Source organism: Aptenodytes forsteri, unplaced genomic scaffold (assembly GCF_000699145.1).
Source record: "Aptenodytes forsteri isolate BGI_AS27 unplaced genomic scaffold, ASM69914v1 Scaffold15, whole genome shotgun sequence".
Lineage (NCBI taxonomy): Eukaryota > Metazoa > Chordata > Aves > Sphenisciformes > Spheniscidae > Aptenodytes > Aptenodytes forsteri.
Window position 1 is genome coordinate 22,666,888 of NW_008795129.1, and position 21,781 is coordinate 22,688,668.

At 38.4% G+C, this 21,781-nt stretch overlaps 2 protein-coding genes across 2 annotated transcripts; one reads left to right on the forward strand and one right to left on the reverse strand.

Moving 5' to 3' along the window:
* The first annotated feature begins 5,841 nt into the window (after positions 1 to 5,841).
* CUZD1 (CUB and zona pellucida like domains 1) lies at positions 5,842 to 15,715 on the forward strand. Its single transcript, XM_019471666.1, has 9 exons — positions 5,842 to 5,923; positions 7,874 to 8,009; positions 8,177 to 8,391; positions 9,511 to 9,661; positions 11,025 to 11,248; positions 12,200 to 12,372; positions 13,042 to 13,427; positions 13,767 to 14,035; positions 15,540 to 15,715. Exons 1-9 carry the CDS (start codon positions 5,842 to 5,844, stop codon positions 15,713 to 15,715), a joined length of 1,812 nt encoding a protein of 603 aa, XP_019327211.1.
* A 1,355-nt stretch (positions 15,716 to 17,070) lies between these two features.
* CUNH10orf88 (chromosome unknown C10orf88 homolog) lies at positions 17,071 to 20,852 on the reverse strand. The gene is made up of 4 exons (XM_019471684.1): positions 20,753 to 20,852; positions 19,955 to 20,161; positions 18,714 to 19,183; positions 17,071 to 17,617 (listed from the first exon to the last, which is right to left on the reverse strand). The coding sequence occupies exons 2-4, from the start codon at positions 20,024 to 20,026 to the stop codon at positions 17,389 to 17,391; spliced, it is 771 nt and encodes a 256-aa protein (XP_019327229.1). The 5' UTR covers positions 20,027 to 20,161; positions 20,753 to 20,852; the 3' UTR covers positions 17,071 to 17,388.
* Positions 20,853 to 21,781: the final 929 nt, after the last annotated feature.

Consider the following 21,781-nt stretch of genomic DNA (forward strand, 5'->3'; position numbering starts at 1 on the left):
TAATCGGTTTTAATTAAGCATGAACAATACCGGAGCCTCCAGTAAAATTCCACTACCTCATTACATTACAGTTTATAATGTGAACTAATATATATTAACAAAGTTAATACACTTTCATCCTCTAAAGACTGATTGATTTAGAGTTAGGGAAGGGAATTTTCATAACAGTGACCACCAGGAGACCCTACACCAATGCCAGAGGCTACTGTGCAGGGAACAGATACCTGAGCAACCCCTGAAACAGGCCTGGGATCGACTCCCACGCCATGTTTCACGTGCCATACAAAGGCTGTGGCAGAAGGCGGCTGGTAGGAACGTATGGGTTTGAAATTATCACATGCCAAGACATTATCAAAATTATTTATGAAAAAAAAAATCAAAAATATTTTTAAAGCTTCTTAGCGAATGATGCCACTCCACGGCTTTGTGAATGCCAAGACTCGGGAAGTTGACATGGAACATCCACAGCATAGACGAAAGTTATACTAACACCACAACAAAATTATGTTTCTAGAAGTTCATTATTCTAAATTATACAATATTATCAACCTTCCCCATTTCACACACTTCCCTGCCCTGCTTCCTTTTCATAATCCTCCCTCGTTAGGTCAATTTGTGCACAGCTAAATGTGCCCGAAACAAAGAGACTCTGCAAGTGGGTTATGTAGAGCTGCGATGTATAAAGTGATGGTGTATTCACTCCAACATACAATGGAGAGCAGGATTTAATGAGCTGGGCGTTAGCGTGCTCACCACACCAAGGAGACTCCCAACGAGCCTTTGCTGGCCAGGCGACAGTCAGGCGGGGAAAGGTCAATCTTCCTCCATGGCTCCTTGAAACAGACCCTCCACTGTGCTCAGCTGCCATTCTCCATGGGTTTTTTCCCTTTAAGACTTTCTACCTCTCCATGTTGGTGTTTTCCCTCTTGAGTCCTTGAGCTACTAACTGAACCCAAATCAACAGTAATTGACTCGTCAGTAATTTCACCTCTCTTATCTCACAAGGCTCTGCAGACTTTCTCACAACTCAGCAATGTCCTCAGCTGGGACCTGTAGTTGGGCCACCTCGGGTGGTCTGGGATCCTCCCAGCACGGACAGCTGAGTCCCGTTACCCCTTAGCTAGCCTGACTTTCTAGTGACATTCAGGAAAAGGTTTCATCCATACTTTGCAGCTCTAAACTCACAGCCCGTCAAGCCATGACCTATTCCAACACAGTGGAAGGATCCATTTCTGGCAACTTCTACAGCAGAAATACGCATTCTCTTGCCAAACCACGACTGCAAAACACGCAGGAACACTGATGCCCAAACAATACCCAGTGTTATAGAGCCTCCATACCAGGAAACTCCATCTAGATGATTTATTGTCAAGTTTGCCTTTTATGATCCACCATCTTTTTTCAAATTCGGTGAGGGCTTCACCATACTGTGTTCAGCCAAACCAAGATTTGTTTGTTCATGCTACCCTCTACAGCACAGAGCCAAATCTGATGCTATTTACAGACACGTGTGGTCTCTCCAAATCCTCGTGACTTTACGACTGCGGCATCTGATTTAGTCAGAAGAGGGTAAGGAAAATATCTCAACAACCATTTCAAAATAATTCCTCACGTGATTGACTTCATATGGTCAACAAAAAAATACATACACCAAAGATACACAGTCCTGAAATACATTTGAGTTACCTGCTTGCAAGAAGCAGCAGGATTTTAAATGAACTAGCTATTAGGACAAAAACACACAGTTTTGTTAGTTGGCTTTTTATGTTTAATTCACCATAATATTCTGCTAGGGAAGAATAATTGGTATAAATTCTGAGAAGGTATTTCACAAATTATATAAAAAGTTTAGGGAAGGATGAAGCATCTGATTAAAGGGGTTTTGGTTGATTTGGGATATGGAATTGTTTCTTCATAGCTCTTCAGAAATTCTAAGGTTGAAATAAAAAATAACTTTGGAAAGATAACAGGCCTACACAGTAACTCTTTCTCACATATTTAAAATTCCATCAGGTGCTTTACTTTTATACATTTACATACATGTGTGATATTTATATATGTTGTGTTACATATTATACCAACATACATACTTAAATTCCATATAGTTGCATGTGTTCAGTTCTGTGCTGTGAATTGTGATAACATCACAGTTAGAAATTCCTGAAGGAAAATTTCTTGTAACCAATGAAAGAAATGAGCTTAGTGACCATGTCACAATTTTTGTATGACAATTATATGTGGGTTTTTTCCTTTTTCTTTTCCCAGGTGTGTAAGGGACCCAACCTGTAGGAACTACTATTCACCAGGCAAGAGGATTGTCCAGTTCAAGTTCAGAGGTCTCACATACCCAAGAGTTTGCCTACAGTGCAAAATATTAGCATGCAACAGATACAATTATCCTTCCCAACGCTACCAGGGCTATATGATGAGAGGCAAAAGAAGCACAAGTGATGATGTCATTATTATCATCCGCAAATAGTCCCAATAATGCTTCTTCTAACCATAACATTATGTTGATCACTCATATACATGATCAGTGTGTTGCACATCTGCTACTATTTTCTAAAAATACATTGTACTAGGGGGTGTAAATCTAAAGGTATTTTAATCTTAACTGTATTTCTGTTCCTTAATTTCAAACCTTTTGGATCTGTATTCCAGATTTGTAAAAGCTTAAACTTCAGTAAATACTCTCAGTGACAAAGAGTAATTGGATCAGCTGGCTGATTTTTCTCATCAAGACTTTGTTTCCCTCTCACAGTTCTTCCAGTTCTCTCCATTGTACCAAATAGCTCAAATACCAAATAGCATTTAAGGAAGATTAACCCGCCTTACAGATGCACATGTCACAGTGCTGCTTTCTGAGCTCAAGAAGAGACATAAATCAAAGGATAATCATCCCTTGTAACCAATAATGTCTGAGCAATTATAGGAACTCAAAAATATTTGGAAAAAATATTGTACGTGTACTGAGATATAATCCTGCAATACCTATAAACTATTATAATCTTTCCATATGTCAGTTTTTATTACCAGAGATTAAAACTATAAAAAATTTTACATCTAAATTTACTTCATTAAAGCATTTGCTTCATCCTTTTTCTTAAAGAGTCTGTTCAAATTATATCACTGTTAGCCAAGAAAGTGTTTCTGCACTTTAATGTTAAATTGTCCTATTTGGAATGACTTAGTGAAAAAAATAGAAATTAATAATTTTCAGTTCATAATAGAGAAAAATACCTTGTCGACTGCAGAATTGTACAGGAGTACAGCAGTCATCTCAGGGAAAGAGATGGATTAAATTTTGATAATCTGGTGAACTTGGCCTGAGTGTGAAAAGCATCTTTAAGGCCAATACTCTGTTTCCACATGGCGAGTATGTGCAGATTACTCAAACTCATAACAAGATGCTCTGTATTGAATAAGGATGCCTAGCATCTAGAGTCTGTGCCACACAAGACAAAAAATCCACTTTTTTCAGCAACTTTTCCTTTTATGCTTCATCCCTTCAAAAAAGGCATTAGAGTCATTCTGAAACTCAGCTTCTCCATGAATAACTTAGCCAGCTCTCAAATGCCCAAATCACGCAGATCTGCTGTGAAGGCTCCAGATCAAATCGCTTATCTGGTGGTTAAGCCTTGGCATGGGCTGAGCAGGCTCACAGCCAAAGTCCCCATCCTGCAGGACCGTAATGGCCGTCCTGAACCAGAGTATTTCCTGATCATACTTAGTTCAGACAAAACTCCATCACACTCGTAACCCTGCTGCTCTGCTTCTCACAGGTAATGATTTAAAGTACTTGAAATCACATTTTCCCTGCTATTGCACTCAGCTGCAGGCAGTGAGAGAAAGTGCCTGTAAATAAGTGTCACAACAGCTGATTCCTTGCTCCTTTGTACTAAAATGCACACTAATTTGTCCTGAGGATCTGCTATTTTAAAACACCTTTCCTACAGTCATTCTCATCCTAAAAGGACTTTCACGAAGACTTGTTGGACGTTTTCTTTTGAGGTAGGAGAGGGAATTCAAAGCGGGCCATTAATATTTCGGCATCACCCAATATCTGAACACATCACACTATCTGAGCATGGGCTTAACACACAAGATCTGAAAACAGTTTGAACACTCAGATTTGTAGCGCGAGTATGTGGAGCAGCAACACAGCTGCTCAGAGACTCGTCTGTGCAGGTGTAGCTGCCAGCCAGCACTGGCTCAGCCCTTCAGAAACACTGGGCCACTACTTAGGGGTCCAGTCCCTTAATATCAACTCCAGCGCAAGAAAATTTCCTAACCGTTTATATACAAACAGTTTGACTACCAACCTGTAACTACCAGAGTAAATTACCAGGCTATCATAGCCACAGGCATTTTTTTCTTGGTTCTGATGGACACAGCATTGATTGGCAGGGCTCCACACACCAGTTCACACATTAAATGCATGCAAAATGAATGTTAGCATTTTAAAATTCCTTGCAAGTATGTGTGTGGGTTTAAAAAAATGAAAAGGCTATACAGAGTAAATGCAAATTTAGCATTTCCAGAAGTAAAAGGAATTCAAATGCCATGCAACATCTTTATACGTGTATTCAATGCCTCCGTGTTTAAAGGCAGTATAAGTACATTGTCATGATGAAGAGAGGGTTGCATTCCAAGTCCTTAAAGTGAGTTAAAAATCAGAGAGAATTGTTTTAAAGGAGGCATAGGTCTGAGATTGGAAATACAGGATCATTACAGATGCATCATATTTCAGTTTGTTTATAAAAGAAAAAAAACAGGTTTGTACAAAAAAAATTGGTTTTATGCAAGAAAAGTACCTGGATGTATTTCAAGAAGGTCTGTGTTGCAATTTGACTTTACTAGTAACCTTGAAAGAACACCTGTTTGCACAGCTGTGGGATACCGGCTCTCTGTATTGGAAAGAATCACACAGCCAGGCTCCTGCATGAACCCTGGCTGTTCGCACACCACGCAGGTACCGCACCTAACCAAGGTCAGGGTAATAGCACATCTGTGGCACTGGCACTATCACAACCTCTAGAAGCTTTAAAGATTGGGTATCTGCTGCTGCAGTAGGAAATACCCTGGATTTCAAGAGCTTTGGTCCTTATGCAAAGACAGACAAAGTCACATAAACATATTGGAACAGATACTCATTAGACTCATGCTAGAAGGAATTGAGGCTTTTGGGACTGTGCTTGTCTCCTTACCTCGGGAAGGAAAGGCTGATTATTTTTGTAGTTTCTACTGTGGGACTAAGAAAGTTTTATCTGCGAAGTGGTTGCAGTGCAAACCTTCTTTTAAATCTGTGACTAACATGAATCTGGCCTTGTTCATCCATGAATGTTTCAGCAAGAGGAAATTATTACTCATGACAACTCTATTATGATAGTCGCACTTTACAACCTGAGGAATCCTCAGCAAGGACAGGGAATGATTTGCCCAGTGTAACCTAAAGGGACAGGTGCCAAAATGAAGGCAGGACAACCAAGCTCCTGCTGACCAGTGCTAAGAGCAAACTGTTGAATGTATCTCCCAAGGAAGTCTGTCAGTCCCTTCCAGAATATTCCTGCTCATGTCAACACACCCAAACAGACGCTCAACGAAATCAACTGAAAAACGTGCTCTGAACCCATGAGAGCTGACAAAAGCACAGTTAAACTTACTCCACGCAGTACATGTTAAAAAAATGGGCACACCTGTTACTTTCTCATTTATATCTGTTAAAAAGAAATAGTAACTGAGAGATTAAGCCCTCCCTCCATGATACCATGCAATACAAGATTATGAAATAGCAGGAGGTATAAAAGTTAGAAAAGCCTAACCTCCCCAGCTGCCATCAAAATGCAGGTGCTCAGACAGTTCCTCCTCCTGCCTCTCGTAGCAGCTCTAGCTTTTGCTGAAGACAAGTCAATAGAATCCACAGGTATGGAAAACTAGTCTTTTTTTCATTTGTGAAATTTTAGTAATTTTTGCACAATAGGTATTTTACAGGCAACTGAAGGGAAGAATGTTAAATATATCTTTAAAAGTGCATCTCATTTTAATGTACTGCTGCACAATAGCAACACCCGAATGTGCCAGCAAGTGTTAAAAATGGTAAATAACAAAAAAAAATTGCAATGTATGACTCCCTATAGCAAATTTTTAACTTAAGAACTTGATTCTGAAGATATTTTACACTGGAATGGAAATTTGCATTTAAAAATTAATACTGCATTGGAGTAACAGGAAAAAAGTGACTTAATTGGGAAACGGTTGCTTTTCAAGAGAGATTTGCTCATTTGTCCTTTTTTCAATCAGAAGCAATAGACAGTCATTTGTGCTCAAATCAGCAATTTACCTGATTAATGGTGGGTAGCTACCATAGGATAATGAAGGATTGCTGCAGAGCTGCTCTAGTGGTGCCTGGCTACAGGAACAGCCCAGAGGGATGCAGAGGGAGGGTAGGGCAAAGCTGACCCTGTAATGCTCTTACGATTGGGAAGTTTCATATGTGACAAGAAAGGTCTCTCCTAAACCTTTCTTTTCCCTCTGGAGTTCATCAGAAAGCCTGACCTTTTTATCTGGGACTGCATACACTATATAGGAAATTCTTCCTGCTGTTTTAGACCATTATTTTTAGATTAATATTAAAGTAGTAAGAAGATCTTATGCTCAAACTGGATTGTAAACTTTTTCTAAAGTTTCCTATACAATAGCCATTACCGCAACTACTTCATAACTTATTAACGTTCATTAAGTGATGTTAGTGATGTCACCATGGTTGGTTTGTGTTTTTTCAAAAGAGAGCTGAGTCAAAGTCCAGCTAGCCCCGCATCCTAAACCCTAAAACTGTGTACTGTTACTAACAGTAAACAGAGGATGCTCAGGCAAGAATACTTCCCCAGAATACTCTCCCAGTCACCAACAAACGTGGTTCAGGATTTCTGAAACAGAGAGGAAGTGCTACCTTTGTGTTTAATAGTTACCAAAGGCTTTTTGTTTCATGGACTTGACCTGTTTTATGTTTTACTTTTACCATCCACATCACCCTGCAGCAAAGATCCACGTGCAAAGAGCCAGTTCCTTTTGTTTGTTTCAAAACCACAACTTACGGGTTTCCTTCCAGGCCACCGAGTTACTGTATTGGAATATCTCATATTAACCCTCTTCATGAATTTACAGACCTCTAGCACCTCCTTTTCCCCCTAGTTATCTTTTCTGACCTGAAATGCTTCAGTCTATTTACTTATTCCTTGTCTGGAAGCTATTCTAAACTTTTGATCATCGTTGCCATTCTCTGAAGCTTTTCCTGTTTAGCAGTACCCTTTTAGAGATGGAGGATCAGAATTGTACGCAGCAGTAAATATACAGTAATCCCACACATAGTCCTTTAGAAGCTCAAATCTGAAAAGCCTTTTTGATGCCCTGACTGTAGGTTCCCAAACGCTTTTACGTCAAGGGCTGAACCTCAGAACTGGATTCAATGATCTTGAACTCAGTGTAGGGGGAAGACAGGAGGCTTGAGGTGCTTGCGGTGACTAACCTTGCAGAAGGGAGCGGCTGAGGCATCCTATATCACTTCGCAGTTCCAGTTTTGCCATTGGCCTCACCTAACTCCCCTTTTCTCTGCTACTAGGAAAACGAGGATAAACGGTATTTTCTAATACTCTCTATCTGACTCTTTCATAAACTGCAGTAATATTAATACTATTTGACTCTTTCATAAACTGCAGTAATATTAATTAAAATAAAAAAGTACAACATTTTGCCTGTCTGTTCCATGATGGACTGTCCCAGAGTTTTTGCATACTGGAGGATGAAACATTATTGCAAGAGAAAATATGAGAGATATCCTTGAAAGCTGGTTTTTGTTCTTGCTGTTCTTCAGTAGGCGTACCTCGTTGTGGCGCTTCACTTCATGAGCTCAACAAAGCATTAAGGATTGAACTAAATGCAAATGCAAACTGTGTCTGGCAAATTCAGAGGAATGCAAATCAAACAATTAGGCTCATTTTCTCCTATTTTAAGTAAGTATTGCCTCCAGATGCTTTTGTACTGTTTCATTCCCTTAGAATATAGCACAGAAAAATATTGCCTCCGAATATTTCTCTGTACTGAATCTGTGTTGTGGACTCCAAAGAGCCTGTATATCTATCAGTGAGCTTAGGTAGTTCTCACTGTGTTTTTTCAATAGATTTGCTCCTTCTTCAAGCTGTAAAACAGAAAGTATTACAATATATGATGGTCCCTCAACTAATTCGCCTGTTCTTGGACAAGTATGTAATGACACTGATGCAGTTCCAGTACTTCAATCATCATCAGACAGTTTAACTTTTCTCATAACAACAAACTCCGTGGCTTTCACACGAAACTTCTTTGTCTTCTACTACTTCTTTTCACCAGAAACAAGTAAGTCAGAACTTAATGCAGCCATTAAATACCATTTGAATTGCACCATTAAAAGAAACTTTCCCATTAAGGGAAAGTTTAGGACAGCAATTAGAAACTATTAACAGAATCTTTAATTAGTCTCACTCAGTTCTTCTGCCCTTAGAGAATGGTGTGGGGGAAAATCAGTGGAAGGAAGGAGGCAGCAAAACAATAGTGCACTTGCTGGAAAGCCTAAAAAGTGCAATTTTACTCAGAAAAACGATTGCAAAGGAGGCATTATGGGACTCTACTTTTACTTACAGGCTTCTACTGAATTTGCTGAGTCTGCAAATATTATAGCATTTACCCTGAAAGAGAACATGACCATCTAGTCCTGCCGAGTACAGGTCACTGAAGTCAGTAAGGGTTTTTATTCAACAAGCTCCTTACTTTTTTTTTTTTTGGTTAAAATGTAAGAATAGCTTGGACAAAATCAGTCTTGGCTTGTGACTAGTCCCTTTGCTTCTGCTGATCAGAGTGGCATGGTATTAAGCTCTTAAAAGCTTCAATTTTACAGAGTAGTTACCACATCCTAGTTATGCTGCTCCAGTGTTTAACTTTGCTGCTGAAAAATTGTGCCCTATTTCTACTCTACATTTGTCTTTCTGAGGTTTCCACTGACAATTTTATTTTGCCCTTGTCTATCAAGTAAAATATCTCTTAAACTTGAAGATTCCACACTTCCATATAGATCATGACCAAGGCCTCATAGATTTCTCTAATGTATAGTCTCTCGGGGCTTCTTTTGGCTGGCATAGCATCTTCATTACCAGTTTTTCAAGACGGCACCTAATTTACCTGAAATGTAGATATAACTAAATTGCTCACAGTATCAAAGCTAACTCATCTACAGCCATCTCAGATGCCATTACACTGTACCTTGCAGATATACCATAGTGACAATAAGCTTCATTTTGTAACATCCACCTGACCTGAAATTCTCTATAGAAGTTCTATCTTTAGTACCTTTAATAATTTCCAAAAGAATGAAATCCTAAAGAAACAATACTGCGTTACATAACTTTAGATCTTTAATTTATTTTTTATGGCTCATTATAGATACTATTATGTTCCCAATATATCTACTCTTCTTTTCAGAAGTTGAAAATTGTGGGGGACAATTAACTGGTCCCAATGGGACATTTACCAGCCCCAACTACCCAAAACCTTACCCTGAATTTACATACTGCGTCTGGCACATACGAACAGCAAAAAACTCGAAGATAAACTTACAGTACCAGGATTTTTTGTGAGTAAATGCCCTAATGCTCTATTACTCTTTTTTCATTCAGTTTAAAGGCATTACTTCAAACACAGGAAGCAGAAGTGCTTTCAAACTTTTAGAACATCTATACACTTTTAAAACAAATGTGTTTTGCTGACTCCTGTAATAAATTCCAATGCATTCCACATCACTGCACATTACCCTATAGCTACTGCAGTGCCAGTCAGTGAAACGCAGAAAGCATTTCAGGTGACTAGCCATGAGGTGTAGGTCCATTTTAAGCTAACCTGAATGATCTGAATTTAAATCCATCAGTATAAATAAAGTTTTCGCTACATAATGAACTTACTTAAAACCATCATGTGCAGTGCAACTGCAATTTAGAACTGAGGGCCAAAAGAAGAATAAAGCAAATATTGCCCAAAGTACGCCTTCCTCAGTATTGCTGGCCATTGGACAAAGAAGATAGCATAGCACTGGCTTAAATACGTCCAAGTATAAACGCTAATGGATGCATCGGCATAAGGAAACCACACTGGCTGGCATGGACTTTCCTGACTCATACTGCTCTTTATCAGGTTGGCCTCCCATATGTAGTGGGCTGGTAGCCTTTTTGGCTTTCCCTACATCAGTTGACACTGTGCACGGACGAAAGTCTCAAGGCCAAGGGAATTCAAAGAGCAGTATCTTCAAGAACATTTCTTGAGATACTCAGACTGCAGAATGCTGTATAAGAATTCAGTATGGAATGTATAGGATTCTACAGTAAGTCGTTACCTTGATCACTGTCCTCTGAGACGAGCTCTGCACAGTGTGGTGTATGTTCTCACCAGTGAGAACCAGTGCTGGCCAGGGTCCATCTGCTGATTCAGGAACAGAGATGTTGCTCTGGAGGTATCCACCCACCACAGTACAGCTTTTCATCAAGGGTGGCAAGCACCCAGATAAGCTCTCATGCAGATTGATAAAAAGTGCAAGAGCCTTCCTCTGGTGACACACAAGAGGTTTCAGAGACCCGCATAAGTCAGCCCTACACTTTAAAAGCTCTTTATTTTAAGATACAGGATTATTTTTTTTATATATATATATATAAAAAAAATCAGTATGCACAGTATCAGAGCTATAAAAACAGCTGATCCAGCTTCTGTTGAGAGCTATAGCAAAGCATTTGTTATTTCAATGGGAGCAGAATCATGCTCTTATTAAGCATTTCTTGCCTTTTGTTTGGTTTTAATAATGTCTATTTACGTGTTCTTTTATTCTCCATTCTTTTATTTCAGTCGACTGGAATTCATCAGATGCTTTGCTCATACTGGATAGAGGATCCAGTGCAGATAATGTTCTCTATACTCAGATTTCCCTGTAATTATTTTTTCTCTGTCTACAGCCTGGAACTAGACCAAAACTGCCAATTTGACTTCACAGCAGTCTATGATGGCCCCACCACTAACACTGGCTTAATAGGAAAAGTATGTGGTCGTGCTCAGCCCACATTTGAATCTTCTTCAAATGTTATGACAGTGGTGTTGTCTACAGACTATGCCAACTCCTACAGAGGATTTTCTGCTCAGTATACCAGTGTTCCGCTGCCAGGTCCTGTGGAGCCCAACAGTAAGTACACTTGCTAGATGAATAAGATGCCGTTTCTTATTCTTACATATGATTCTTCCCTTCCCTTATAAATATCGAAAAGAACTGATGGTTAATACTGAGGAGTTAAGCCTTTTTATTGGTAGTCATTAACCCTCCTTACATACAAAAATCCCAGATTAGTCTCACCTATAGAGCCTGTTATTACCTGACCCATCTGCGAAAGAAAGCCTGTTTTTTCACTTTTTGGTCCTTTTTCTGGCCAGCACCACTGAACATCTGGATTTTTCCTTCTTTGGACAAAGCAGGTATTGTTACCATCCTAGAGATGTAAAGATAAAACTTTTTTTGACTAGTTAGTTTAAATGTTTTTGTTCCCTGAGATACCAGTGCAGACCATTTTCCTGAGTCAGTCAAACAGGGTTTAGGTGTGTTGCAATTTCCTTTCCCCCAGAGCTGGACCATTTTCCTTATTGGTTCCACACATTTGCATGCCCATCTTCTCATTAACTGAGGAAAAGGAGCCTCTACAGCCTCAATGTCTGACATAAATCAATTTCCTCACCCACTATTCTACACTAGCAGTTCGATTCTTTTTCCCTTTTATAAAGGCTGCAATTCATTCTGTGTTACTGGGTTTAAAATTAAACTTTCAGCATGAGTTTTACATGGTATTGCTTATCTAACATTTAAGTCGAGCATGAAATTTTGTTCTGGCTTAATGTTAGATAAGCAATACCATGTAAGTCGAGCATGAAATTTTGTTCTGGCTTCTGCATGACCTCAAATGCACGTGAGCCGTTTCAGACTGACAAATCAAGAACCATGCAACAGGTTCAAGGATCTAGACCAACCGAGAAGTGACCGCAGCACAGTTGTGCTAACGTTTCTTGTTCTGTGGTTTTTTTTTTTTAATTTCTCTTTCAATGGCTGTTCTGTGTTTTTTTTTTTTAATTTCTCTTTCAATGGCAGCATTCCTTACATGCTCTTCAGATAGCATGAAAATTGTTCTCAGCAAGTCGTATCTGGCCTCCCTTGGTTATAATGAAACTCACCTACAGCTGAATGAACCATCTTGCCATCCAGTTGTAACAGACTCAGTGATCTTTTCCTTCCCATTAGCCAGCTGTGGAACAACTAAAAAGGTAAAGGGGGGGAAAATTTATGTGAAGCTAACAATAGCTCATGAATGACAAGAGCTTGTAAAAGCAGCTTATGAATAGCATGTGAACAAGCTAACAGCAGATTTACTTTCACTTAGCTCATCTAATTGCATGTTTCCAGTCTTGAAGCAGAAAGAACATTTTTCCTCTTTCAGAACCTGATGATCAATGAGCCTTTCAAAGGAAGTCCAGGAGAATCCACACAAATTAACCCCAAATGTTTCATTCTCTCTCCAACCCAGGTTTATCAGAAGTAGCACGTTAGGTATGTAACTTAAACATTCTCTGCAAGCGATACAGCTAGCACTTATCCTGGAGTCACAAGGAAAAGGGAAAAACCCTACAATGTGAAGATTCCCAAGAGCTAGTTCATAGCATTATGTTGATAAGGGTGACTGAAGCATAGCTTTGGTACTTTCCACGCTCCATGCGGTATTCCTTAACCTTTTTGCTGCATGGGTTGGTTCAGTGTTTTGAAAAAACAGGAGAAGCGTTGATAATGGTTTTTTGGTTGCAACCTGTTCCACATTTCAAAGGTATCTTGAGCCTCTGATAAGCATAGCTCGGCAGCTTTGTAACTTTAGTACCATTGTTTTCAACCGCACTGCTCATTTAATCACAACTGAGCCCTTCACATGATTCTTTTTACAGGAGGAAGGTCAGAGCATCACTTACACCAACATCATCTCTCTCTCTGCAACTGGCGGCATTATCACTCGTCAAAAGAGCATACAGATTATTGCAAAATGCAAAATGGAAAACAATTCAACCGTAGAAGCCATTTACATAACGAAAAATAATATAATCCAAAACACAACCAGTGTGGGAAGATACAATGTTAGCATATCATTCTATGATTCAGATTCATTCTCCAAGCCTGTACTTCAGTCCCCATATTACGTAGACTTGAACCAAACTCTTTTTGCTCAAGTCAGTCTTCATTCCAGCGACCCAAATCTTTTGGTCTTTGTTGATACCTGTATAGCATCTCCACAACCTGATTTTGGATCGCTAACATACGACTTAATCAGAAGTGGGTAAGACCCTAAATTATTTTATGAGTGTCTCCTAATATGTGAGGAAATATAACCTAAATGTCAACCATAGTTCTTTTATTTTTGTCTCTCTTCCACTTATCTTCTTTAGTAGACGGTGGTATGGAAGCGTAAGTTTCACAGAAATTTAAAGGCATTACATGAACAGAGCTAGGAAAAACAAGCAATACACTGCACTGGGAAGAGGAAAAAAAAGCACATCATTGTACACCCACGTGTAAAAATAATGCCCTAGTTAAACACTGTGGTTAGTTAACAGTAGTTAGCAAGAATGATTATTTTATATGGACTACTTTAACAGATCTGTAAATTCTGTTGCAGCTGCAATAAAGATGACACTGTGGTAACCTACCCACCACTTGAACACTATGGAAGATTCAAATTTAATGCCTTCAGGTTCCTGCAAAGCTTTCCATCGGTTTATCTCCAGTGTGATATTTTAATTTGTGACAGCAACAACGCAAACTCTCGCTGTACCGAAGGCTGTATCTCCAGGCAAAAAAGAGCTATTTCTTCATACACGTGGAAAACTAATACCGTAGTAGGTCCCATCCGCCTGAAAAGAGATCTCAGGTCTGCTGATCACTCAGGTAAGAGGAATACATAAATTAAGCACCTGATTAAGCTCCTCCTTGGTGTAAATCCATTACCTTTGTTCCACTAACGAAATAAGTGAATTACACTAGTTCAGAACTAACATGGCATCAGAGCAACAGGTTCAACAGAAGTTTGTGTTTTGTGAGATCACAGATGTATTTTTCAAACGGGCAGACTGATGGCCTTTTGTATTAAGGTGTGTTCTTTGAAGTAGAAAAAGGAGCACTCACTCCTAGTTACAAAAGTAGGGTATGCAGGATCTGACTATGTATTTAGAAAAAGTTATGAAAGGCAAGAGATTTCAGATTTTCAAATGTGACATTTTTTGATGAAGCATACCAGGGCTCATTTCTCAAAGCCACAGACTACTTAAAAAGCACACTGCAAATCATAGTCAAGCTTTGTTATAACCTGTGTATCTTCTAACAGTCCACTCAGTTTCACTCAGTTTTATTTGTTGGTACTACAGAAAAGCTATGCCAGATGATAAACATAGATGACTTACTCCATGCTAGGTTAAATCCTCACACTGTATGTATTGCCTATTAGAACAAAAATATGAAAAGGACAGCCACTGGAGCAGAAATCAAAAGCACCATTCTTTTAACTTAGAGCTGCAAAGCTGTTTTTAAGACAACTAAGCTTTAGTGCCCCAATCTGACACACTCTTTAGCACAATTTGCAGTCTGCTCTCCAGTGGTCTAGATGAGTACTGAGCGCTAACGTAGAACAGACTGCAAAATACGGAAAAGCAATTTTAAAGGGCTTGTATTGTAATGCCCACTACACCCGTTGTTCTAACTTTTATTGAGCACAAAGCTTCACCTGAGAAAAGCACATTGTGCCACATGCTTCCAGGTGTCAGATCTAAGTAGTATTTAGCATTAATCATGCTCTTAATAGTGATAAACATTTTCTTCCTTTTTTAAATAATTGTTAACCTCTGAACTCTAGCAGCATTTTAAACATGTTCCTATTTATTTCAATAGTGAAAGATTTTTGCATCCATATGCTAGAAACTGGACACATCTGTAATGTGAAAAGGATTCAAGTGCAAATAGATCACACTCAAAGTATTATAAAACATAGATTAATTCTCATAGTATCTTTCACGATTTACAGAAAAAGAGTTTTACCAAGGACCAGCTAGTAAACTATTAGAAGGGACAGGGTTAGAACCACGAGTTTCTTTTTTGCCCAGCTTTGCTTCAGCGATACGTCTCCTATCTATCTGGTTCTAAAGGTAATGACAGCACTGCTTGGCAGAAACTTGGCCACAGCAATACCAAAGAATTCATTAACATTGCGATGCTCTTCTGCACAATTGTTTTTATCACAAATTTTTACAACTCTTCGGCACTACAGATTCAGAATTTGCAATCGGTATGGGTCAACTCCTCAGAACCAAAATATCTGAAAAAATGCTTATTTAATTTTAACTGAAATGACGTGGTATTCAAAACTTTAAACATCCCACTTTCTTTTTTCTCTATACAGAATCCCTTGCTAAAGCAGATGCTGAAGAAACCCCAAACCTGCAACAACACAGCTTCTACACTCTGTCGTTTCTGGTTTTGATTTCAAATATTATCATTGTGGTAGCTGTGATACTAAAATATCACATCAAATGCCAAGCAGGATATGGCTACCAAAAAATCCAGAGCTCACATTAACTACTTCAGGATATTTTGAATTTGTGTCAACCTATTCAGATTTGTCACCCAAAGAGGGGAGAGGGAAAACACCCAAACCAGCCAGAAATCAATAAACTAACAGCCTTGGAATACAACAATGCTTGGAAACATATTTCAACTTTTTCTGTAATTAAAAAAATATCTCAACCTAGCACTGTATCTTAAATCACTGAGTTGAAAAACAATATAAGTGTCTACCTCAGGGTTTTTCTTAGAAAGCATCAAAAAAACTAACTTTACAGGTGTAAAGTGACTTGTAAAGTACAAGATAGTTCAGGTCCTTTTTTCTTCTTCTTAAAAAAAAAATCTCTTTTTATCTTTTCAAATCATTTTGAAACTGCACCTGGCATGAGTTAAGCTGAGGGACAACTGCAAGATGTCTGTTCAAAGCAAACTACCCTCTCTTCCAAATCTACTCCTGTGGGTTGCTACCATCAAGATCTGACAGTCTTCAAAAGACATCAGTTTTCCTGGAGAAGAAGAAAATACTAGGTAGACTAAATAAAGATCCTGGATTGTACTTGCCTATGCTGCTTGTTCAGTCAACGCTTGCTTCCCCATCAATAGCTTTTGCTCAACGCATTTTAAGACACCGAATACAACCAACGTCTGCGCATCATCTTAGGAGTTTACCATTAAGTCCCTATACAGTCCAAGTTAAAAGGTACACCCCAGAATTCAAAGAGCAATAAACACAATGAAGTATGAAGCTTGACCTTCCACAAAAGAGGGACTTCGAGTCACATTTCTACCTCCCCAAATGACAGCAGAACTGATCCCAACAGGTTAAAGTAAATATGATGCAATAAGGCTACTTCTCTGGCCTAAGGTCGGTGAAATGCAGCAGATCCTACCCCAGCACTTTCTACCTGGCAACGAGGTTCCCCTTGAGAAGAACCACGAATGAAGTACTTACATTTCTTAGGATAATGAAACATGGCTAAATACAAGTCTGCTAAGTATACATTCATTTCAGTTGTTCCTGCATGGCTCAATTAATTTAGGAGGGGAAAGTATAATGACAGTCTTGTTTTAGATATCACTTAAGGAGCCTAGATTCCTCACTTAGGTGCCTGTACAACCAAAGAACGCAGGCTGGGGTTCAAGTTAGCCTGTCTCTCTAAACCTGACTGCTTAAACAGTTTAAGTTAAGCAATGCCAGTACTATCCTTCCTCTTACAGATGGAGTAATAAACATCTTCAACAGGAGTGCCATTAAAATAAACCAAAAGCACAAAGAAACCACATTCTGTTCTACTGGTAACACGTGACATCAAAAAAGATCAAGACAACAAAGAAGTGAGCTGATTACATGTAGGTAAAAAGATAAGCTGTAACTCAGTTTATTTAGAGTATTTCTCCGTTGTTCAAACTGAAACTGGGAAACTGTTTCATATGGCTTTTAGCAATGCTCTTTAAATAAATAAGCCACAAAGGGCATCCTAAATATAAGAATTTTGTAAAAAACACACATTCTTAAGATCTTTCATAAAACCAGTAACTGTCTACAACAGTGGATAGAATTACAGTAACAAAATGTAAGTCAGCAACACTGAGGTTCTTTACAGTTACAACTCCATAAATAATACTAAGCTTTGCAAAGTATAATTGCCCTTGAAGTACTTACATTGAAGTCCTTTATCTATACACATCTATCTCTCTCCATTAGAGAGCCCTTCGTTAGAATCATAGCGCGCTTGTGAAATTTTGTTTGGCTTTGAGTTCTGAACCAAGTCCATTAAGAGAACCATTTTATTATCTATGTGCGTCTGAAGAGCCTGAATTTGGTGATCAATATAGTCCATTAGTTTTTTCTCCATCAGATCCATTTTTTTTGAAATCATCTTTTCCAAATAGGAGCAAATAGGCTTGTGTTCTACTCTGTGAAAAGAGCAAATATAATAATAAGTATAAGCTATTTCTTAGTGACAGGGACATGACAAAGATCTGGGCACTTGAACTTCTTTTAAATGTAAAATCTCATTTATTAGACAATAAACTTTGGATGGTATTAGGTTTTTAGCACAAGTCAAATACCTTGCCTGCCTGCCACATTTTAAATCTCATGCTAGGGTATATAGTCATCTTCCTTCAACCTTATTTTTTCAAAGGCTCAATTATGCATTGAACAGCTCGGTTACGTATAACAAAATCCACACAACACAACAGCATACACAGAGGTCAAAATCTGTCAGTATAGCAGGCTTTATTCATAGAACCATTAAGGTTGGAAAAGACCTCTAAGATCATCGAGTCCAACCGTCAACCCAACACCACCATGCCCACTAAACCACTATTCTTCTCAGCTAAAGTGTTTCAAGAGTTATACAAACGATGCAATTCTTTATTTTTGCATCTGCGTTCTTTAAAAATACTGCACCTTCCCAGGAGCTGGAGATATTCAGGCTCTATTAGTACTCTGACTCCTACACTACATTCCTACATCTCACCATTTCCACTGTTGTTCCTTTGGTATCAGACTAGGTGCACTACTACTACTACTGTGAAGTTTGCACTGTAAATGCCAACAAATGAGGAGGGACAGGAAAGATAGGTGGGATGAGATACACTAAGCACAGCAGAAAGACCATGGTGAAAAAAGGAAGAGAAGAATTTAGGAGGCAGAAGTAGTCAAAATGAAAACGTAGTAACAGATGAGGAAAACAAACTAGATGTGTATGAAATTGCAGGACCACACTTTCTTTTGAAATCATAAAAGGTGAAATGGAGGCAAGACACAATTTAGTAACAACAAATGATGTTGTGATTTCTTCTGAAAAAATCCGATATTCAAGCTGCTCATCTGAAAAATGAGTTGTAATCATGTTCATCGCCATGCAGCCTTCAAAACCACATATTTTAAGACTCACTATTGCTGTTAATGACAATAAAATGCTTACATTATGTATTTCATTTTTTAAACTTGTCAATAAATAGTCAAATTACTAGTTTAATAAGAGTACCAAACTTAACTTACCCAACGCACTGAATGCCTTCCTCTTTAGTCACTGCATTTTTACCAAAATGCCTATTGCCATCCTTTAGCCGAAGATGATTTACCTGACTACATAAGTTTTGAAGAAAAGGAAGAAGCACCTGCGGATTAGCTACATTTGGGGTTTCGCTCACTTGTTCCTGCATATGCAAAGATCCTATGACTTTAAAATCATTTCTGAGGTCAACTGTATTTTGCTGGGTAGTAAGTCTTTCAGAATCAGGAGAATTCCCTTTTTCAGGTACCTGTGTATTCAGATCACAACTTAAAAATAAGTCTTCATACACTGTTTCACTCATTAAATGATTTTTAACAGGCAAAGGTTCACTGGCTGATTGATCTAGTGATGTCTGAATAGCTGCACTGCACAATCCATCTATTGCATGGTCACCTCCAAAGTCCGAATTTTTCCCAAAGATCCAATTAAGTTTGTCTCCAAGAGGTAAACTGTTCTGATGGAAAGAAAAACAATATGATTAATATTTAAGTATTAAAATATACTCAAAATTATACAATAATAACAATAGATACTTTATAACTCAGCATTCTACTAGTGTGATGTAAAGATTTTAAAAGTAGTTCTGAATTATACTCTTAGGGAAAAGCACAGGAAGAGATCTCTCCTGTACATATCTGTTAATTATATTGTCAGTCTCTAAGTAACAAAACAGTTTTACTGACTTAATTTTTACCATGCTATGTCCCCAAGACTGAACATTATTCACATCAGGTGGATTCAGGATTCTGCTGAAATAGCCTACTTTGCAGGATTAGGATCTATATCAAATAAATGCTCTGTAAGAGCACATTCCCTTTAGTTGAAGCTGACATGCTTTTAGTAACAATAAAGGAAACAAACCAGCCCATCTACCTACACCCCAAACATTACAGGGAACATGCCCACCATCCTTGACAAGCAGTGACAACAGAAACTAACAGAAGGAGAGGAGGGTTGCAGTGAAGTTCAAAATGATGATGATACAGAGTTCTTAACTCTGGACTTGGTGCATGCACAGTGATTCCTTGAGTACACAATCTTGATTCATTGCACTCCTTATTTAAGCATAGCAATAGCTAAACCAGGATTAAAATGGCAGAAAGTTTGGGTTAAAAAAAATCAAAAATCTTTTTCACCAAATCAGTTTAGAACACGCTTAACTCTTACAGAAGGTAAGGTCACAGAGCAGTACTATTTATGTTTATGGAAAAGCACAATGACTTACTTTCTGCTGACATCGGACCATGTCCATGAGTTGCTGAGCACCTGGAGACAACTTAGATCCCATAGATTCCATTATAGTTTGCACTCTGTCTAGATCTATGCTTGAGCCTAGTGAAGGAAAATCAGTTGCTAGTTTTGCAGACACTGTTTTCACTTGTACAATTATTTTACTGATGAGTACTCTTTGTTTCTCACCAATGGAGAGCAGCTATTGCAAGAAGGAAAAAAAAATTTAGGTTAGGAAAAATAATAGTTTCATGCTTTCTTTGAATGCATGGGACAATGCATTATTCTTTGAGTCTTGGGAATAACAATGCTGAACTCTTTTCCAGGGAAATTAAGTCGATTTCTCCTTGCTATTACTCTTCGGAAAATTCTGACTGGAACAGAGGTGCCTGCATGACTCAAAGATAAATCAGGCCTTGATCTTCTAAGCGCTTAAGAGCAGCAGCCATACAGATTTTCATAAGGTTATTTAACCGCATCAGAGTTAACAGTTCTAATTACATAGCAACTGTTGATTATCGGCAGTTTATCTGGTTTATGAAGTGGGTTTTTTTTTTCCTTTAAAGAGGTTATCTTCCTCATATAAATATTAAGTCTTCATAAAAAGAAAACGGTGATACAAATTTAAAAGAACTCTGCTATCAAGACAAAGTACCATGTAACAGGTTTTTAAGTGATTATATGAAGTGATGAAGTGTATAAAAACAATAATTTGACTAAAAGCAATGCAATTTAGTCAATTAAGTGATTAAAAAGACAAAGAAAAATAAAACAATTCTGTTCAACTCCCTACCTTAATTCTACAGGAGGCTGCAGGGCATTCAAACTTAAGGTACTTTTTGTATAAAGTAACCTTTTCAGTTTTGCTAGAAAAATAAAATAAACAAGCTGTGACATCACTATATAAAGTATTTTTTCTTCTTTAGTAAATACACTATATCGGTAAATATTTAGATAAGAAACAAGACTGACTGGAACATATTTCTAACGTGGTATAGCAGTTTTAATGCTTATATTCAACTAGTATTGAATCTTATCAGATACATATGTAAAAAAGGATTTGTATGTGTACGTACATTATCTACTAGAGAAGCTTTTGAGGTTCAGTACGTTATTCACACATCTTCCCTGAGGCTCTGAGTTGGATGTTTTTATTTAGCTAATTAAGCAGATATGCCATGTAATGACTTAAAAACAAAAGAGAAGACATTGCTTTAATTCCCCTGGCAAAGCACGGAAGGAAGTTTTGAAGGGGAAAACAAATCCTTTTTTAATTTTCTCTCTTGTTCTTAAAGGGTGAGATGGCTGCGTATCAAAGAGACAAGAGATCTGCTGAAGAGACGAGCAGATCTGTTGTCCAGAAAGATTAAATACAGAAAAGTTGTACCTGTCCTAACTCCTTCTGTAGTCTTACACAACAGAATTTCAGAGTAGCACTTTATAACTCACCGAATTAAACATTTCACTAATTACAAAAGAACAAAAAGGTAACTAGCAGAACTGCAGCCTTCTATCTTTATCAAAGAGGCAGCATTTGTACAAGCCACCAGTAACTGTGAGGATTACACCAGGGTTATCCCCTGCGACTGCAGTGCCTATGCCCATTCACCAGTTTTGCACAGACCTTCAAGAAAGACCAAACTGGGTGGCTTTCGTGGTGCAGACGTCAGGTCTTTACCAGTAGGAGCACCTTACAGATACACAGAGAACGACGTTGCCAGTAAGAGAGGGGCCAGACGGCGTTAGGGACCCAGGAGCAACACCCCCCCCCTCCCCCGACACCCGCCGCGGGACCCCGTCCGCCTCCCCCTCCAGCCAACCC

What these genes read in the sequence shown, in the direction of transcription:
- CUZD1 (XM_019471666.1), top strand. Translation starts at nt 5,842, where the DNA reads ATGCAGGTGCTCAGACAGTTCCTCCTCCTGCCTCTCGTAGCAGCTCTA. An exon ending in TTACAGTACCAGGATTTTTT is followed by an intron (nt 9,662 to 11,024) that starts GTGAGTAAATGC and finishes CTCTGTCTACAG; the next exon opens with CCTGGAACTAGACCAAAACT. An exon ending in AGGTCCTGTGGAGCCCAACA is followed by an intron (nt 11,249 to 12,199) that starts GTAAGTACACTT and finishes TTTCAATGGCAG; the next exon opens with CATTCCTTACATGCTCTTCA.
- CUNH10orf88 (XM_019471684.1), bottom strand. Translation starts at nt 20,026, where the DNA reads ATGGAATCTATGGGATCTAAGTTGTCTCCAGGTGCTCAGCAACTCATG. An exon ending in TGGTCCGATGTCAGCAGAAA is followed by an intron (nt 19,184 to 19,954) that starts GTAAGTCATTGT and finishes TCTTTCCATCAG; the next exon opens with AACAGTTTACCTCTTGGAGA. An exon ending in GAAGGCATTCAGTGCGTTGG is followed by an intron (nt 17,618 to 18,713) that starts GTAAGTTAAGTT and finishes CTCTTTTCACAG; the next exon opens with AGTAGAACACAAGCCTATTT.